The 17,809-nt window shown below is 24.6% G+C and overlaps 6 protein-coding genes across 21 annotated transcripts in view; 3 read left to right on the top strand and 3 right to left on the bottom strand.

The window, feature by feature from the left end:
- Nucleotides 1–19: 19 nt before the first annotated feature.
- Tmep (Transmembrane endosomal protein) lies at nt 20–4,864 on the bottom strand. 5 transcript variants are annotated; one of them, XM_012485874.3, is made up of 7 exons: nt 4,020–4,487; nt 3,856–3,909; nt 3,620–3,786; nt 2,939–3,533; nt 2,644–2,879; nt 2,485–2,569; nt 20–1,068 (listed from the first exon to the last, which is right to left on the bottom strand). In XM_012485874.3, the coding sequence occupies exons 3-7, from the start codon at nt 3,776–3,778 to the stop codon at nt 893–895; spliced, it is 1,251 nt and encodes a 416-aa protein (XP_012341328.1). In that variant the 5' UTR covers nt 3,779–3,786; nt 3,856–3,909; nt 4,020–4,487; the 3' UTR covers nt 20–892. The 5 variants fall into 5 exon arrangements, with proteins under 5 accessions (XP_012341328.1, XP_012341329.1, XP_086761507.1 ...); XM_086905381.1 differs by lacking the exon at nt 20–1,068 and adding an exon at nt 1,149–1,290; XM_086905378.1 differs by lacking the exon at nt 20–1,068 and adding an exon at nt 1,561–1,957 and having other exon boundaries at nt 4,020–4,519.
- Syx8 (syntaxin 8) lies at nt 4,513–6,212 on the top strand. Of its 3 annotated transcripts, none has more exons than XM_003693171.4 (6): nt 4,513–4,601; nt 4,884–4,937; nt 5,017–5,211; nt 5,295–5,560; nt 5,643–5,735; nt 5,820–6,212. In XM_003693171.4, exons 2-6 carry the CDS (start codon nt 4,903–4,905, stop codon nt 5,981–5,983), a joined length of 753 nt encoding a protein of 250 aa, XP_003693219.1. In that variant the 5' UTR covers nt 4,513–4,601; nt 4,884–4,902; the 3' UTR covers nt 5,984–6,212. The 3 variants fall into 3 exon arrangements, with proteins under 3 accessions (XP_003693219.1, XP_086761509.1, XP_012341334.1); XM_086905383.1 differs by having other exon boundaries at nt 4,575–4,684; XM_012485880.3 differs by lacking the exon at nt 4,513–4,601 and having other exon boundaries at nt 4,797–4,937.
- Nucleotides 6,027–9,688, bottom strand: LOC100868686 (uncharacterized). Of its 2 annotated transcripts, none has more exons than XM_012485871.3 (11): nt 9,281–9,688; nt 8,953–9,116; nt 8,487–8,881; nt 8,273–8,429; nt 7,965–8,201; nt 7,775–7,901; nt 7,314–7,698; nt 7,135–7,247; nt 6,872–7,039; nt 6,673–6,804; nt 6,027–6,584 (listed from the first exon to the last, which is right to left on the bottom strand). In XM_012485871.3, exons 1-11 carry the CDS (start codon nt 9,385–9,387, stop codon nt 6,308–6,310), a joined length of 2,262 nt encoding a protein of 753 aa, XP_012341325.1. In that variant the 5' UTR covers nt 9,388–9,688; the 3' UTR covers nt 6,027–6,307. The 2 variants fall into 2 exon arrangements, with proteins under 2 accessions (XP_012341325.1, XP_012341327.1); XM_012485873.3 differs by having other exon boundaries at nt 8,953–9,108.
- Nucleotides 9,494–12,751, top strand: LOC100864308 (uncharacterized). 2 transcript variants are annotated; one of them, XM_012485878.3, is made up of 4 exons: nt 9,494–11,201; nt 11,302–11,850; nt 11,965–12,102; nt 12,206–12,751. In XM_012485878.3, the coding sequence occupies exon 1, from the start codon at nt 9,909–9,911 to the stop codon at nt 11,085–11,087; it is 1,179 nt and encodes a 392-aa protein (XP_012341332.1). In that variant the 5' UTR covers nt 9,494–9,908; the 3' UTR covers nt 11,088–11,201; nt 11,302–11,850; nt 11,965–12,102; nt 12,206–12,751. The 2 variants fall into 2 exon arrangements, with proteins under 2 accessions (XP_012341332.1, XP_031771931.1); XM_031916071.2 differs by having other exon boundaries at nt 11,281–11,850.
- Nucleotides 12,528–15,433, bottom strand: LOC100868572 (uncharacterized protein C19orf47 homolog). 2 transcript variants are annotated; one of them, XM_086905382.1, is made up of 3 exons: nt 15,381–15,433; nt 13,450–14,490; nt 12,528–13,353 (listed from the first exon to the last, which is right to left on the bottom strand). In XM_086905382.1, the coding sequence occupies exons 2-3, from the start codon at nt 14,417–14,419 to the stop codon at nt 13,211–13,213; spliced, it is 1,113 nt and encodes a 370-aa protein (XP_086761508.1). In that variant the 5' UTR covers nt 14,420–14,490; nt 15,381–15,433; the 3' UTR covers nt 12,528–13,210. The 2 variants fall into 2 exon arrangements, with proteins under 2 accessions (XP_086761508.1, XP_012341331.3); XM_012485877.3 differs by lacking the exon at nt 15,381–15,433 and adding an exon at nt 14,594–14,981 and having other exon boundaries at nt 13,450–14,514.
- The window catches only part of Actn (alpha actinin), a 14,116-nt gene continuing 11,697 nt past the window's right edge, over nt 15,391–17,809 (top strand). For 3 of the 7 annotated variants that reach the window (XM_086905364.1, XM_086905361.1, XM_086905368.1), the window contains exons 1-2: nt 16,396–16,511; nt 16,902–17,026. In XM_086905364.1, coding sequence (XP_086761490.1) covers nt 16,925–17,026 — 102 coding nt within the window. In that variant the 5' untranslated portion in view covers nt 16,396–16,511; nt 16,902–16,924. Of the gene's footprint in view, nt 15,621–16,395; nt 16,512–16,901; nt 17,027–17,809 lie in introns of those variants that run through there. The other 4 variants (XM_086905363.1, XM_086905365.1, XM_086905366.1 and 1 more) reach the window with 4 other exon arrangements.

The following is a 17,809-nucleotide window of genomic DNA, read 5'->3' as shown; positions in this document are numbered from 1 at the left end:
TATAAATAAAACAAGTATATCGAAGAAAAATTGTTTAATTCGTAAATTATTAAATACATTCTATTTTAACGATATATACACTCATTTATTTTTTAATCTAGGACGCAAAGATTTTTGTAGCTCAGCTATATATATATACATATATATGTATATATATATATATATATATATATATATTTCAGTGTATATTCATATCATATATTCACATAATGCATGCGCGCATAATGTCATACAGTATCCACACACACCACACACACATACATTACATAAATATATATATATATATATATATATATATACCGGACGCGTGCAATAATTAGAAGTATTTTTCTTAGTGTATTTTATAAAATAAATATTTTCCACTGGCAAAATTACACGGTAATCTCATATGAATTAGAAATATTGGTATATAAACATATACATAGTGTTTGTTCAAAGTGTAAAAATATTGTTTAACTACAGTAAATAATGCAGCAACATATTTGTGAGTATTTGAACATTAAGTACTGTACAATGCCTTTTTCTGAAAAACGTAAATTATTTTTTAAAATAAAAATTGTTATATTATTATAATAGATAGCCACCTCTATAGGTAACATTGCCTTAAACATGTTCAGCATATTAAAATAAATATCTTCTATGCTACATGATGTAACATAATACATGTATTAACATGAATGTAACATGGAACTATTATATCGTGATGCATAATTTACATCACTGAATTGTTTATTTGTTTGTTCTGTGAGCGAGTTACGTTCCTACCTAATGACGTATAATCAATTAATAGTATACATAGTGTTTTCTTGAAATTAATTTCACGGAAGTCCAACATTAATGTATTTTTCGATCTTTTTCTCTTTTGTATCTTTTTGTACATGATTTATTATATCTATTGGAACTCATCATCACTGCTCAACAGCATTGTCTTCTCATTATAATTTTGAGAAATTGTAGCAACGCGTTGATGAGAAGTATGCCGTCTTTGAGGTGGTGGTATTGTCATATTCTGTGGATCATCTGGATCGAAGCTGGATATCCGCATACCACGTTGTCCTTTAGGAGCTCCTGATTGTTACATTACATCACGTATTATCGCTGACAAAGCCGTTACTAATAAATATATAATCAGCCAGCGAACAGCGAAAAATCATGCCAATATTTTTTTCTTTTTCATTCAAAACATTTAGAATATCAATTACAGGCTATGTATAATTTTACGTATGAACTGATAAAATTTTTTTACACATAGCACAATTTACAGCATTTTTTTATTTTTTCAATACATCACTACAAATATTATATATCCATTAAATAATTCATGCATGTTATAACAATAAAGAATTCAATTTACTAATTTTAAGAAAATTATTAAACACATGTATATGAAAAAAATATATGAAAAATATAGCTATATTAAACATGCTAAATGAAATATAAACCATGCCTTTTTTTTAAATATAAAAGCATTACATAATAGCAATATATATTTTAATAATTATTATTTTGTTTATAAAATAATATATAATTACAATACTGCCACAGAATAGTAATCAATTATTATTTGTCTTTTGCATTTATTAAAAAGTTAATTTTTTTATGAAATTACACTGTACTCTAAGTGCTCCTATGTTAAGTGTTTATTTTCTATTGTACAGTAGATTTTATTAATTGCAAAATTAATAAATCATATGATTATGTATATGTATATGTTTATGTATATTGATTTTAATATAAATCTTAAATCATAATTTGAGCAGAGAATACTATGTCCACTCTAAAATTTGATTTAAACTTAAAATATTATGTAAATTATAATGTAAATTTTAATGAATTATATTAAAAATTTTTCAATCTCCATTAAAAATATATGAATGCTTCATGTCCAATTTCTTGAAATTAAAAAACGATGCCTTGTGTTTTCATAGTTTTTCATACGGCAAGTTGGTATTAACGTCTGAAAAATAGTAAAAAGAAAGTGCCTTCAAAGAATTTTAATTGGCACATATTAATCAAATTCATAGTAAAAAATACTTTTTTATATTTCCAAGAAATATTTTATTAATTTTTATTGCAAAAGATAAATATAAATGAATTTATACTATTTTATTGTTCTAATGATTGGCAGTAAAGTATATTGAATGATTATTATATTAAAATGATAAATATTTATCATTTAAAAAACTAAAATTCACAGTTAAAACAACATAATAAATATTATTTGTTTAATTTAAATTTGAATAAAATATTTTAATAATTATAACATATTTTCTATATTTTACGCGTATAATATATTAATATATTAAAAAATATAAAATTTAAATGATATAAATAAATAATGTGTGAAATGTATGATTTTGATTCATCATTCATTATATCATGCTATATGAAAATATACAATCAACAATTTAAAATATAATATTTATATATACATATATTTAAATAAAAAAAATATTTTAATAAAAATAAATAATGTATACATACCAGAACTATACTGAGTATACTGTTGATATTGTGGATGAAAGTTATGGATGGCATCAGTCATTATATCTTTTGGATTCATAGTTTCCTATTTATAAATATTAAAATATATTAATTTCATTATTTTATTTATTATATTATTTAGAAATTGTTATAATATACCTTTAAACTACTGCTAATACTTTGCATGGTTACACTTCTTCCTCTTGAATCCGTAACACAACCAGCTGAATATACTTGGTAAGGAAATGCATAACGTAAAGCTATAGCAGCAAATAACATTTCAATACAAATCAAAAAGTTTTGATAACCAGCAGAAACCGTTCCTGCACTAGTTGATTGATCTAAACTTATAGGAGAAATTACATTTGCTTTTTCAAGAATTGCCAATAATACTCCTGAAATAAAATAAGATTAATATTTTTGATACATAATATTTTAAATAATCTCATATTACCTTGCCAAAATGAAAGAAAGATAACACTCTTAACAGTACAAAATTTTAAGACAGGTTCAAATGGTGTTAACAGGTCTCTTGTAGCAAAATAGAAGAGAAAAAGTCCATAAAGTGCAAGAGATACACTGATGTTATAAATTATAGTTATATAAATATAGCCTCCATCTGGAGACCAATCTCCATCTCTATAATGACCAAATGCCTGAAGAAATATAATGACAAATGCCATTACTGGTTTTACCAAGCAAAATTGTAAAGTAGCTTGCTTGCAAAATCTAAGAAAACCAATTGTATATGTTTTCCCAACTAGACAGCATGTTCCATATAAACAATTAGAACGAATAGGTTTGCCACGTATTTCAGACATAATATTTCCTTCACCACCCAGGTACTCGTAGCATAATGACAAAAAGTTATATATAACAAATGCTTCATAACAGTCTCGAACAGTAAAAAAATAAACATAATAACTTTCGCTGTTGAAAAATAGTAGAGACACCCAAGAATAAGTAGCATAAATTGGTACTATAAACAGAATTCTAACTATCCATCTTTGTTCTGTTGGATTAGTATACCACCTTAAGTGTTGATAAATCTAAAAAAAAAATGAAATCAAAAATTAAGAAATCAAAAATTGATTTTTCAATTAATAAAATTATATCAAAATATAATACAAAGTACCTGTTGACAAGTTAAAAATAATGCAACCCAAACAAATGCACCAGCAATACCTTGAGCTGCTCGTGTTTGTAAAAAAATTGGAGCTGTTTTCTCAGAAATTGCAGTGACAGTTGTGGACGTCATATTAGCAATCAAAGTTGTAGATTCCGTGCTACTCATATTTCAATCTAAGAAAAGTTAATGTTATAAACAATAATAATAACTTGGCATTATTGAAGAAAGATGATTGTAGCTACCAAAAATATTCGTTTTAATCACAGTCACAAATAAAAAAAATAATAAACATCTTTCTGTAACATAAAATAAATATCGAAATTATAGTTCACGCGTTAAAAATCAATATGCATAACAATAACAAAGGTATTCCATTCGTGTATAAAATTTCATCTCGTAGACGCACCCGTGCCCCATTCGTAAATTTTTTCAAAGGATTGTAGCATACGTGCGATCTCTTCAAGTTATTTCACCGTATGTGTTCTCCTTTTCTTTTGTATCGTGCGTACGTGTTGACCTGTATGAAATCAAGCTTCACAGGTTCCCCTCTTTCAATTAACTATCTACTGACGCAGTGGTTACTGATGATCGTGACCTTCCAAAAAGCAACGTTAATAATCTATCGAATTTTTTTTCCTTCACTATTATATATTTGCCCAGTTTAGATCACCGAGTTTCACTTTTATCCGACATTTTTTCACATCTCTTTTCGTTTGCTCTTAGACGTCAAATGTATTCGTCTAACTAGCTTTACAAAATATGCCAGTTGATAATAAAAATATAACTGGTCTTGCCACCACACCATATATTCTTCTTTTTTCCACTCGTAAATCTTTTCTTTAGTTCTCTTTGTTTCACTCTTATAGACGATCTCTTTACCCTTCTCCTTCATGCTAAACCCCCTCCATGATTTTCTTTAATTACTATTGCATACGCATGCGCTTATTCATAGTTATATGTCATTTTTGATGATAAATCGTTGAATAAGGTATATCGCGTTACTTTATAAAAACTTATTTTGATTAATAATGTATCTCAATTTTAAAAAATTCTTTATTTATTAGTGAATTTGTATCCTTTCATTTATGAAACATTAAACAAAAATATAGATTTTTTAGTTTTATCTGCATCATCAATTTCAAAAAATGATAATTGAAAAATATATTATTTATTTATAAATAATTATTAATAATAATAATAACTTTAATAATGAATATATAAAAATTTTATATGTAATATAAATCATTATTTGAATAATATTTTAATATAGTTTTGACAATTTCGCAAAAATGGCACTCGTTTATATTGAAGACAACGATCCTTGGTAAGAATAACTAATTTTGACTTTTTCTGTCTGTCTTTGAAATTTGAAGTTCTGTTTAAGAATTTATGAAATCACATAGGTTAACGGAATATGATGCCTGTGAGAAACTTTTCAGAGAAATTATGGAACAATTTACAGCGCGCAATAAACATTCAAAAACTTTGCAAACATATGCAAGTATATCTGCGAATATACGAATACGTATAAAACAATACAATCGTGAAGTTCAACAACTTAAAGATAAAGTAGATGATGCATTAAAGTCTAAGGCTATGTATCCTTTTTCTTGATTATTTAATTAAAATGTTAAAAATTTATTGTTTTAATATTTTTTTCTTAAAATACAAAGATATGCAGAACTGTTGAAGAAGCAGAACGAAGAATACGTCAAATAGAAATATTGAAGAGTAGGGATGTACATTTGCAAGAATTATGTGATGCACGTACAAATAATTTTGCTTCTTCTCGTGCAAATTTACTTACATCAGGGACATCAGCGTTTGCAGATGGAGGTACAACTTCTTGGGCAGCCGATGATGATGATAATGGTGATGATGATAAACTTATAGATACACAAATATCCATTACTGATCTTATGTCACAACGAGATAGAGCTTTAGAAGGTAGAAATTTTAACATGTTTTCTGATTGCTGAATATTATTTCTTTTTTTATTTTATTTATTTCTTTATTTATTTTCTTATAGAGCAAAATAAAGGTTTAGAAGAGTTATGTAAAGTTATTGCAAGACAAAAAGAAATTGGTCAGACTATTAGTAATGAAGTAAATCATCAAAATGGTAAATTAAAATTAATATTATTTATTATTTAAAAATTTAATAATATAAATTTTTTTGAGATTTCTTAATTTTTTTTATTTATAGAAATAATTGATCATCTAGCTGATCATATGGATAGAACTGATGAATCATTAATTAACAGGACACATCATGTAAGAACTATTAGTTTTAAAGATCGTACATGTGGCTATTGGATAGTAATAATTTTTCTTTTTATTTGTATTATCACAGTTGTTTTACTTCCATAATTTTTAATTATGATATTTGATTATTATATAAGAACAATAGGTATCTTCTTTAATGTAATTTTAATATTCTCTGTAAATATGTATAAAAATTATATTCTTACAAATTATTGCATTTTATGTTTTTAACTATTTACTAATTTCAATTCAGTATTCATTATAAAAATTATACTATATTTATAAACAAAAAATACAATATAAATTAAAATAAATATTTATTTATATATCTAAACGTGATGTTTTTATCCCTAAAATTATACAACATTGTAATGAAATAAGTTTTTTAAATAAGAAACAAAATCTTTTCATTATTTATCTTTGTACAAATTACATTTCATTGTTCATTGTTTTATTTTTTTGAGATATCTCGGTTTCTAACATATTACTCTTTATATCTAAATTAAGAGTTTTCAAAAGTGCTTTTGGATTAGGATCTCTTCCACTGAATTTTCTGAAATTTTCACGTGCAGAATAAGTGCCACCTACAACTAAAAATGATTCGCGATATCTATTACCGAGTGTTTTTAACGATTCTTTATTCTCATAAGAGACATTTTGAAAAGTACTATATAAATCAGCAGCAATCATTTTTGACCAAATATGGCTGAAAATATAAATTTTTTTCTTATATTCTATTAAAAAGATATGTATGTATATATGTATGTGTATATTTATCATTTATAAAATATTACCTGTAATAAGCAGCTGCCCAATTTCCACTAAATATAGATTCAAAAGAACATATATGACTGTCCTTTTTATTAGGAGGAAGTACAAAATACTTTTTCCATAAACGATTCATTATATTATTCCAAAATTCTTTGCTAAAAATTAATTAAAAATTAATTAAATATAACATATAAATATATATATTATTATATTCAATCTTACCTAGAATACAATTCTAAATCAAATTGTGATAAATATAATTCTTTGCATAAATTATAACCTGATAAATGCGTTTTTGCATTTTTCAACTTGTCAATCATATTTAATGGTAATGATTCTCCTGTAATTTGATGACATGAAATTCTTTGCAAAAATAATGGCTCATATAACCTAAAATAAAACAAAAGAATAAAAAATTTTATGTATATATGTACGTACATATGTAAACATGAATTATAAAAATACAGAAATTTGAATAAATATACCAATTTTCAAGAAAATAATCAGAAATAAATAATGCATCCCATTCTGTGAACGAAAGTCCAGCAATATCTGTATATTCCACTTTTGTTAACAAATAATGTAATGCATGTCCGAACTAAATAAAAAAAGTTAATATTAAGAAAAATTTATAATATTAAATATTACTTTAATATACATTTACCTGTCGAAATAGCGTTTGGAGGTCTTTGAATGAAAGCAAAGAAGGTTTCTCATTGATAGGTGGTTGAAAATTAAATATTAATGCAACTAATGGTTTTATATTACATATTTTACTTTTATTTTGTATCGAAACCGTATATCCTGAATTCTGTGATGCTCGAATTTTTTCATCTCTTCTTGCATATGGATCTAAGTAAAAACTGCCTAATGGATCAGTGGTTGATTCCCTTATATCAAAGATATCAAAAAATCGAACATCTTTATGCCAAAGATCTGTTTTTTTGGCTTCAATAATTTTTACATCAAATAAAATTTCAATCAGTTCAAATAAACCATTTAATACTTTTGGTAAAAGAAAATAATTATTTAAATCCTCTTCCTTATACCTATAAATGATGTTACAATTATACATATTCATATTTTCTTATTATTAAATATTTTTAAACATTGTCTTGTACTTACTCATATACAGTTCGTAATTGTTGTCTACCCCAATATGATACATCCCAATGTTGAAGTGTACCTTCAAGACCTTTTTTACTTGCAAATGCTTGAAGTTCTTTAATTTCATATTCTTGAGCAGGACGAGCTTTTAGAGAAAAAGTACAATATTATAGTTATTAATTTATTTAAATTCAATTAAAAATTTTACCTGTAGCTAATAAAGTATTCAATACATGATAAACATTTTCCACACTAGCTGCCATTTTAGTTTCCATACTTAAGTCAGCAAATGATTTGTATCCTAGCAAATTAGCCTCTTGATTTCTCTTCTGTCTAATATCTTCCAAAGTTGTGCTTGTTTGTACTGATTTATCATGTAATACAGATGCTTTAATAACATTTGTTTCCCACACTTTACATCTTAAAGCACGATCAGGACAATGTTCTAATAGAAAAATAAGAAAGATTAATATAATTTTAATTGACCAATATTTAATTTTATAAATAAATATATACCTATAAATGGCTCTACAACATCTGGAGTTAAAGTTATTATCCATGGCCCAACGAGAAATTGTGTAGAATCTGGTGCAATAGATTTCAAAAATTCTTCAGGAAAATCTTTCACTAGTGCAGGATCTCTTATAGTAAAAGAAAGATGATTTATAGCAGTCTACAAAAAAAAAATAATTACAATTAATATTCTTTTAACTTGTTCATATTTACAAACCTCTAATTTTTGTGAATATTCTTTAATTTTTTCACATAACCACAATCTCAATGCTGAAAATTGTTCCTTTTTCTTTTCAGATAATTCTAATCCATTTAATTTTCCTTCTAATATATATTTTGTTAAAACTTTTTTTTGTTCATCACTTAATTTGCTATGATTGTTATTCAAAACATTTTTACATGCTTGGTATATTGGTGTACTAATATATTTAGAAGCACAAGCTCTTCTAGCACGTCCATCAATATTTATATAATATTGTGTAGGCATTAAACTCTGATTTCCTAAATATAATGTTTTTGAAATGCCCCATGTAATATTCAAAGAAGTATATATTTCCTCTAGAGGATTTAATATATTTTTAAATAGATTTTCTGAAGAAATATCATTAACATCTAAAAATCAATTTTGTAAAATATATAACTTAAATTAAAAATAAGAATGTACATAAAATAAGCAAAATTACTTTCTATTTGTTTTTCTAATGTTTTAATTGTTTCTTCAAATTCTAATGCTTGTCTTCCAATAACAGCAATACATTTTTCTATTGTAATATTTGTAAATTCCGGACTTTTATCTTCCTTCAATAGAGGATATTTTCCTGGTAAATCTTCTCCGATTTCTGGAACACTAAATTTAAATTAATTGTTATCAATTAAATTAATTGTTAACAATAAAATCATTTTCAATATGTTTTAAATAGATTAAAAAAATTGTACAAAAAAATTTATATAAAAATAATAAAATTGTGTAATTTTTATTGTGAATAAAGTAGTTATGATGTATGTACGTACAGAATCAAATAACCATTACGTCTCGGAACTTTTAGGAGACTGTTCTGAGATAAAATAATTTTTTTACTATAAAATGAGGTCACTTTTATTTTTTTTAAAAACATCATGTTTTTATTATCTCTTAAATTACATTTTCAACTAAAAATCGCTCTTCTTGGTTATTATATCATTTAATTCTCCCGTTTTTCCATTTAACTAGTAAAATTTAGTCATGAATTACAAGTTCATTCTAGTAGACATTTCTAGTAGTTTCATTCATTTTAACTTAAATTTTTAAAAAATAAATGAAGAATTTTAATTTTAAATATTAATAATAAAATAAGAAAATATAAACTATCAATAATATCTAAAAATAAAAATGAACTTTTTTTATTACATATTTGCTAACTATTAAATTTATTACAATACATTTGGGATGGCGCCACTATAAACATCACATTTAGAGATTCAAGATTGCGTACTATTGTAATATGTTTATATTGGGCTAAATACAATTGGGTGGAAGAAATTGCGTATTTTCTGACGTATACGATAACGAATCATTAATTTGTACAGTGATATTGATATTACGATTTTGGATTGTTTTCACAAAATTTTTCTATTTCATCACAATTATTATTACAAATCGATGTCTTCAACAATGTCAGGAAAGTTACGAGGAAATAATATTAAGTGGGGAAATTCATCAGAAGAAAATAATACATATGAATCAAAATATAAAATGAAATTGAGAGAATCGTTAAGGAATACGCAACAACCAGCTGTAACTGAGAGTGAGACTCTTGCGGAACCACGAAAGCGAGGCCGTGGTCCTTCTAAAAGACCTTGCCTTAATAGAAATGCTTTAATGGCTCGAGAAAATCGACTTAGGAAAAAAGCATATTTAGAGAAGATAGAAAATAAATTATCATTTTATCAGCAAGAGAACAAGAATTTAGTAAATATTATAAAAAAACAAAGTATTGATATCAAACGATTAAGTGGTGAAGTTGCTTATTTAAAGAGTGTATTAAACAATAATACCAGTATTACTACATTGCTAAGAACAATCAATGATGGCCTTCAAAAAATTAATACACAAAAAAAGAATTCATTGAATCCAAATCATATTTCTGAATATTCAAATGAATTAAATACGCAACACAAATGTACATGTTATACAAATGTGAAGGAAAATATATTAAATAATCAAAATACCAATATATTTATTACAAATGTCAATAATGACTCATTGACAGAACATAATACGACTGAAGATTCTAATAATGAATCTTATATTAATTCTCAGAAGAGATTTGTTTGTAAAAATTCAAACATTGATAAAATTTCTTCATCTTTCTTAGATTCAGATCATACTTATATTGTTTCCAAAAATATTGAAATTGAAAATAAGAGCAATCTTCAAAATAAAAATGTAACAGATACAATAACATCAACTACTAATATAACATCTAATATAACATCTGACGATAATTATATGGATAGTACAAAAGATTTGGATAATTTATTACCAATTGGTCAAACAGATTTATCCAGTGTAGATGAAAAGAAAGATATTGATACTATTGGTATTGATTTTGATCAATTATCTTCTTTTAATATGGATATATTTGAAGATCTTCCCAAATGTGATGAAATGATGAATACAGTAGATAATTTAAATGATGCATCTAATCTTTTTACTGCAGAAGAAATATCTCAAACTTTAGATAATACAGGAATCTGTCTTCATGTTAATTCAGACAAAGTATCTTTAGAATTTTGTTCCATTTGTCACTTAAATAGTAAGATTTCGGGATCAAATTGAAGGGGGAATTGATCATAATTATTGTAAGTTCACTCAATGATGAGTCACAGAAGAAGTTTACCAAAGATTTTGGAAATATTTCTCGATCAGTGGAATATAAAAAAATTAATGAAAGTAATATAATATTTCATACTGTTCCAATAATTATTGAATGTAGAAAAAATTATTGTATAAATTATTGTATATATGGTAGTGGATATATTAATATTTTCAGGTGTATCAAGAAGATGTATGTCAACATCATATTGCCTATCTCTTGCTGAATCATCGTAGAAATATTTCTCACATGGAGCGAAAGTTGCGTTATTAGTATTTATATTATTTATGTACATAACATGCGCATATGTGTATATACATGTATATGTAATATGCATATATATGTGTGTATATGTACATATAATTTATGTTCCATATATGCATATAATCAATAATATATATGTATATGCATATATATCTTTTTATTTTATAAATAATAGATTTTTTTATGTAATTTTAAATTATCATTAATAATATGTAATAGTATAAAATACTTTTGTCGAAGGTTACTTCATTGCTTTTTAATAATGGTATTTAATAACATAAAAACTGTTTTTGGAAGAAATATTTATTATGTCTGATTTTAATAGCTATAAAATATGAAGCTCTTGTCTATTATATATAACATTAAATCATAACACTTCTGTTCCTCTGAAAATATAATTATTTATTTTTTACAGGATAGTACTACTTGGCATTGATTTGCTAGCAACAATCATGCAAAAAGGTACACATTATTGTAATTTTATTAACATAATTTAAAATACATTTAAAATTAAAAAACATAGTGTATTATTAAATTATGTTAGTTTCATAATAAATATATATTTCTTTTATCTAGTTAAGCTTTGGCATATCTGATACATTCTGTTTATCATTTGGTATTACATGGTATTTTGGAGCAATTACAATTAGAACTTGTTGGGAAAGTATATGATCACCCCCTTCTCTTAATATAAAGTATATAATTAATGAACAGGTTGAGTACGATTGATACCCGTTTTTTATATGTGGAACAACATTGTATTTTGTAATTTGTTAATGATTATAAGTATTAATTTTGAATTTTTCATATTTTTTAGCTGGATCCCAAGGATTTTCAACCAATATGGAACATTCCATCCACTGATCGAGTTTTATGGTAATTGAAATTGAAATTAAAGAATTAAATAATTAAGTAATATAAAATATTTTTCATAAATTATATAGTATAAGTTAGTAGCTTACAAGATTGGAAATCTTATTTCTTCTGATTCTTCATAATTTTTCATAATGAAAAATTATATTGTATAAATTATAACAAAATTATTCGATATGACAAAATATTTTAATATTAAGTCTCTTAGAATAAGTAAAAAAACATATTTTTTTTGTTTCTGGAGAAAAAGAAGTGTATCAATTCTATTATTGTTACAATATATGTATTCTTGTTTTAATACATACGATATTTTTATATATTTTTATTATAAATTATTTATTGATAACATACAAACATACATTTGAAAATTATATAAATTATAGATGTAAATTACGTATTACTCTGTTGATTTAAGTATTTTGTTATTTCTAATGAAAATTATAAGTTGTTTTGTATAAAAATTTGTTTATAATAAACCTATTGATATCAACTTTTTTTACATGTATTAACAATTAAATTTTGCATTTTTTTCTTTACTTACATTTATACAATTACATTTTAAAATTATTATATCAATGATTTTATTATAAAACATGATAATCTTTATGTATTTTATTAAATTAAAACACGTTCATTGTTATAATTGTAAGATATTTTTTATATTGTAAATTATATATTTACAAATTTTTTTTATTGCAAACTGAGAGAGAAATAAATACTTCAATTTGTTAAAAAATGTTAATAATTCAATTTTTTTTAAATAATTTCGGCATAATTTTTCTCTCCTTAATTAACATAACTTAATAATCATTTTTTTCTTATCTTCATTTATGTAGTAGGAAACTATATAAACTTTGTACAAAGAATTTCTGATCACAACATATATATGTATATATATATATATGTATATATATTAATTTAATAAGAAACAGATAATATAAATGATTATTCAAATTCCAAGGCGACTAAATACATCTGGTTTTTTCACGTGTGCTACTGTTGTAATTCTATCGAAAGTTACTTGTTTAGCACCATTTGTTTTAATCACTCCTAAACGTGCTTTTGCCGGTATCGAAGTTAATCTTTCTGAAGCTGTAAAAAATGTTGCAAAAGAATTAAAAATTTTTTACAATAAAAAAAAAAGATATAGAAAGTTAAAAAAAGAATGTTATTAATGTTAAATCCTACCTAATTTCCCAGATGTAATATTGGATTTTATTATTCTATTATCTCTTGAAGATGTATTGAAAGAAATTCTTTTAGTTGTTTTTACTAATTGTGTAACATTATTAGACATAACTTTTCTATTTGCTTCTTGATCAGCTCGCATTGTGCCCATATTTTTTTTTACAACTTTATTTGTTGTAAGAATTGAGGTTCTTGAACTAGGACTTCTAGTTTTTAATATTCCTGTATTATTTGTTCCATTTTTTAATATACCTGTTTGAATCATGGTATTGTCCTTTTTGGCATCTTTATCTCCTAATCGATTAAAAACACTTACAGATCTTTTAAAAACATCTTTCCCTAATCCAGTAATATTAAATGTTGGTAATATTTCAGTTGGGTTTGTTGTACTGGTTACAGAGCTATCACCCAGCCTATCAAATACAGTTCGTTTTTGTTCAGACTTTTTAAGAATTTGTTGACTTCTAGACGTTGATCCTTTTGGAAGTATTATAGTATATCCAACTTTATTATCTTTATTGTCAAGTGATTTTATTTTTTTAGATGGTTCTTGCCATTCATCTTCATTATTACTATCAAATTCATTATCTTCTTTCAATTTTCTTTTAAGAATAGTTTGTTTTTTTTGATTAGCTAAATCAGTAATTATTTCACCTGATGTCGATATAGGTTTTTTAGGAATAACAGTTTTTTTAACTGAACTGGTTGGAATTTTAACAATTTTCTTTGTAGTTAATACATCAGATTTAAGTTTAGAATTGATTATTTTAGAAGTAGAACTAGTTGCCTTAGTTGCTACTTTTTTAACTATTGGTTTGGGTGTTCCAACATTATCTTCTGTATCAACTAAGAATCTTTCACATGTTGTTTCTTCAACCACTTTTTTTGCATATCTCAAAATAGCAATCATATCTCCCATTAAAGTAATTCCCATTTCTTTGAGACTAGGTTTGTCTAAGTCAGGTAACATGTCTGGTTTAATGCGATTATTGGAAAACACAACTGCATGTTTTGTAGCTACATCTTGGGGAAATCCTGCTCCTTTAAAAAATTTTACCCAATATGCTATAAAAAAATAGTAACTATAATGATGATTTTTGAACAAAACTGAAAAATTAATTAGGCTATAGAAAATTTTTAATACCTGATAGTGATGATGCCATTTTTACCGGTTAGGTTATTAATATTATTTAATTAACAATAATATTTTATAAATAATTTCCTATGTTAAATATAGATCGTTCGCAAAAAAAAATTAATTATATTATTTTACATATTTTACAAAATTTATTATTCCTTACGCAACTTCACTCAAAATAAAGAATATTTTCATAAACGAATATATGATATCGCTTAGAGTATATAAATGATAAGAAATGTTTAATTATAATTTTTTTGATAAATATATCATAAAATATAGTTAAAAAGCGATAATAAACATCGGTATTCCATTTCTTGAAGCTTCAGAATTATTCACGTTCATTCCCGTATATAAATCTATATGTATACAAAACTAAATGCATGAGTGAATTAAAGTACTCAGATGAAAGTTTATAGAAAAGTTACATGTAGCGACATCGTTGACAAATATGAGTACTAATCATAAATAATTATTTTCACTGATGAAATAAAATTATTTTTACATTTTTAAATTTTTTATAAAATATAAAATATATATATATGTACATAATGTGTATAATTCTATATAAAAAAAATTATAAATTTATAATAAAATTGTAATTTATTAATTTTATATAATACACAATAAAAATATATAAATAATTTATATAAATAAAAATTCATTATAATTTATTACTAGAAAATACATATTACTTGTATTTTTTAAATTGGAAATAATAAATAATAAAAAAATTTCAAAATAAGTAAGAAATAGAAAATTGTGATCAAGAAGAAGTGGATGTAATTGTTACCGTTCTAGATATAAAATGTTTATGTTTGCTCGTCCGTGAAGTTTCGGAGGAATGGTGTTGCTCTCGTTGTTTTGGGAATTTCACGCGAATTACTGTACTATTTTTATCGTGTGTGGGTGAATCAGGTGTCTTCGTCGTCTTTGATACTATTTTCGATATCTTCGTATTCTCTAAGTCGTTTGCTGGGCGAGATTCGCGTTTAAAAGAAGAACGGAGGTTAGTTTCGGCAGATGTATTGGGGTATGTAGTTTTCTATGAAACTCAGTTTTAAATGGTTTTGAAACAGACTAATAAATATAACAAGATTTCATTATATTGTAAAAATCTTATGAAATTGCCCCATTCATTCATCGTAAAATTTTATTTAAAAAAGATTTGTTATGTTTCAAATTACATACCATTTTTTATTTTAATCAATTGTGCGCGTAATTTGAACGAAAATAATGTTCTAGTAGTAAATGAATGAAATTCTTTTTCATTTGATTTTTATATATATATATATATATATATATTATAAAATATTTATTAATTAAATTACAATTTAATTTTAAACTTACGATAGATAAAGATTTATATAGAATTTAATAACTAAATTTCACATATATTATATTTCATTTTGTAAGAAAGAAAAATATTATTAAATATTATTAAATTAATAAAAATATTATTAATAATAATAATATAAGATATGATAATGAAAGAAAAAGATAATGTACATATATATTCTGGTAAAGACATATGTATTTTGTTAATTAATGGAATTTTCGATTTATTATGTATTTATATATGATATTTTAAATGGATTAGCATATTTTAAATGGATTATAGATATAATTATAAATAATTCATGGTGGTTAAGTACAGAGCCTGTTTCATGAAAACTGGATATTTGGAAGGGTAACGGGGTGTTGGATTAATGGTATAAAATCAGGGAAAGTGAACGAGTAAGTTAATGTATATGAGAAACAAGGAAAAAGAATATACTGAGAGAGAGAGAGAGAGAGAGAGAGAGAGACGCATGTGGGAGGGGAAGCTCGTGCGCCGGTGAGCAAATCGAGTGTCAGACTCGTGGCAGAGGGGTCAGCGCGAGAGAAAGAACGACACGAACCGAACATTTTCTGGACTTAGCGGGTACGTTTTCATGTTAAAAAACGTACACCACTTTTCCATTCTTAGTTATATCCATTTTTTTCATTTTTTTGTTATTTGAAATTATTTATTTTTTTCTATTTTTATCTTCTTTTTTCCCTTTTTTTCCCCCCTCTTCTATTCCTTTATTTAATTGTGCGCGCGTGCATTTCTTACTGCTTTATGTTTTGTTAAAATTTTATTTTTTTATTAAAAAATATATTAAATCATCATGCTTTTTATTATCATACAAGTGTAAGAAAAGTTCGAACAAAATTATCCGTCTGGGTTATTATCAAAATCATCATATGGAAAACATAGTCAAGTGTTTGTTGATTTTTATATACAGAAATGTCTGTAGCTGTGTCACACAAAAATCATTTACATTTAAAGGAACGTGAAATATCCGCGAAAGGATGAACGACATGGAAGCTTACGGAGACGGATATATGGAGCCAGAAGAAGAATGGGAGAGAGAAGGTCTTTTGGACCCGGCTTGGGAAAAACAGCAGAAAAAGGTAAATTAAGTTTATTCTTTTTCCATTTAATAATATTTTATATATTTTCTTTTATGTTGATAAAAAATTTTGATTCTATTATTATACAGTATAATATAATAATATATATATGTTTTGTTGGGTAAATAAACTGGATTCATGTTATTATTATTAAACTTTTAGGTATTATATGTGACAGGAACTTTTGATAAATATAATTAATAAAAAGGTGTAATAAATTCAAAATGTAAATTTTTACATTTTGAACATTCATCATTTATAGAATATTTGACTATTAAATTTTTGAATTACTGCACATAACCTCATAGAACACAATACAATTTTTCAAATACAACAGTGTGAATATATAAAAAGTTGATCCATTATCTACAATCTTTTCTTAAAAAGTGAAAAAGTATGTTTTGTATTATAATCATTTTTGTTTTATATGAATTATTAATAATATGTTTTCTTCAAAGTTTCTCAATATTATCTAACAAACAATCAATCTTGTGATAAAAATTCAGTAAGTTTTGAGTTTTAGTTTCATTTGTAAGAAAAATATATAATTGCATTATGATTTTTTTCAGCTTTTAGAAATTACATTTTAATTATATCTATATAATCTGAAATATTTTTTGCTTCTTTGTTAATTTTATTATATATATATATATATATATTATATTTTGAAATGTCTCGTTAGAAGATATTAGAATGCGAAGTATTTTCGATTGACAATGGATTTTCTTACACAATTCACAAATGCAAATTTCGATTCACGATATATGAAGAGATAATCAAGCT

The sequence above is a fragment of the Apis florea genome, unplaced genomic scaffold (genome assembly GCF_048593485.1).
Source record: "Apis florea isolate Af1SG1 unplaced genomic scaffold, ASM4859348v1 contig_2411_pilon, whole genome shotgun sequence".
Lineage (NCBI taxonomy): Eukaryota > Metazoa > Arthropoda > Insecta > Hymenoptera > Apidae > Apis > Apis florea.
The sequence above is the reverse complement of the archived record's forward strand: the minus strand, read 5'-3'. Positions and strand labels throughout refer to the sequence as shown.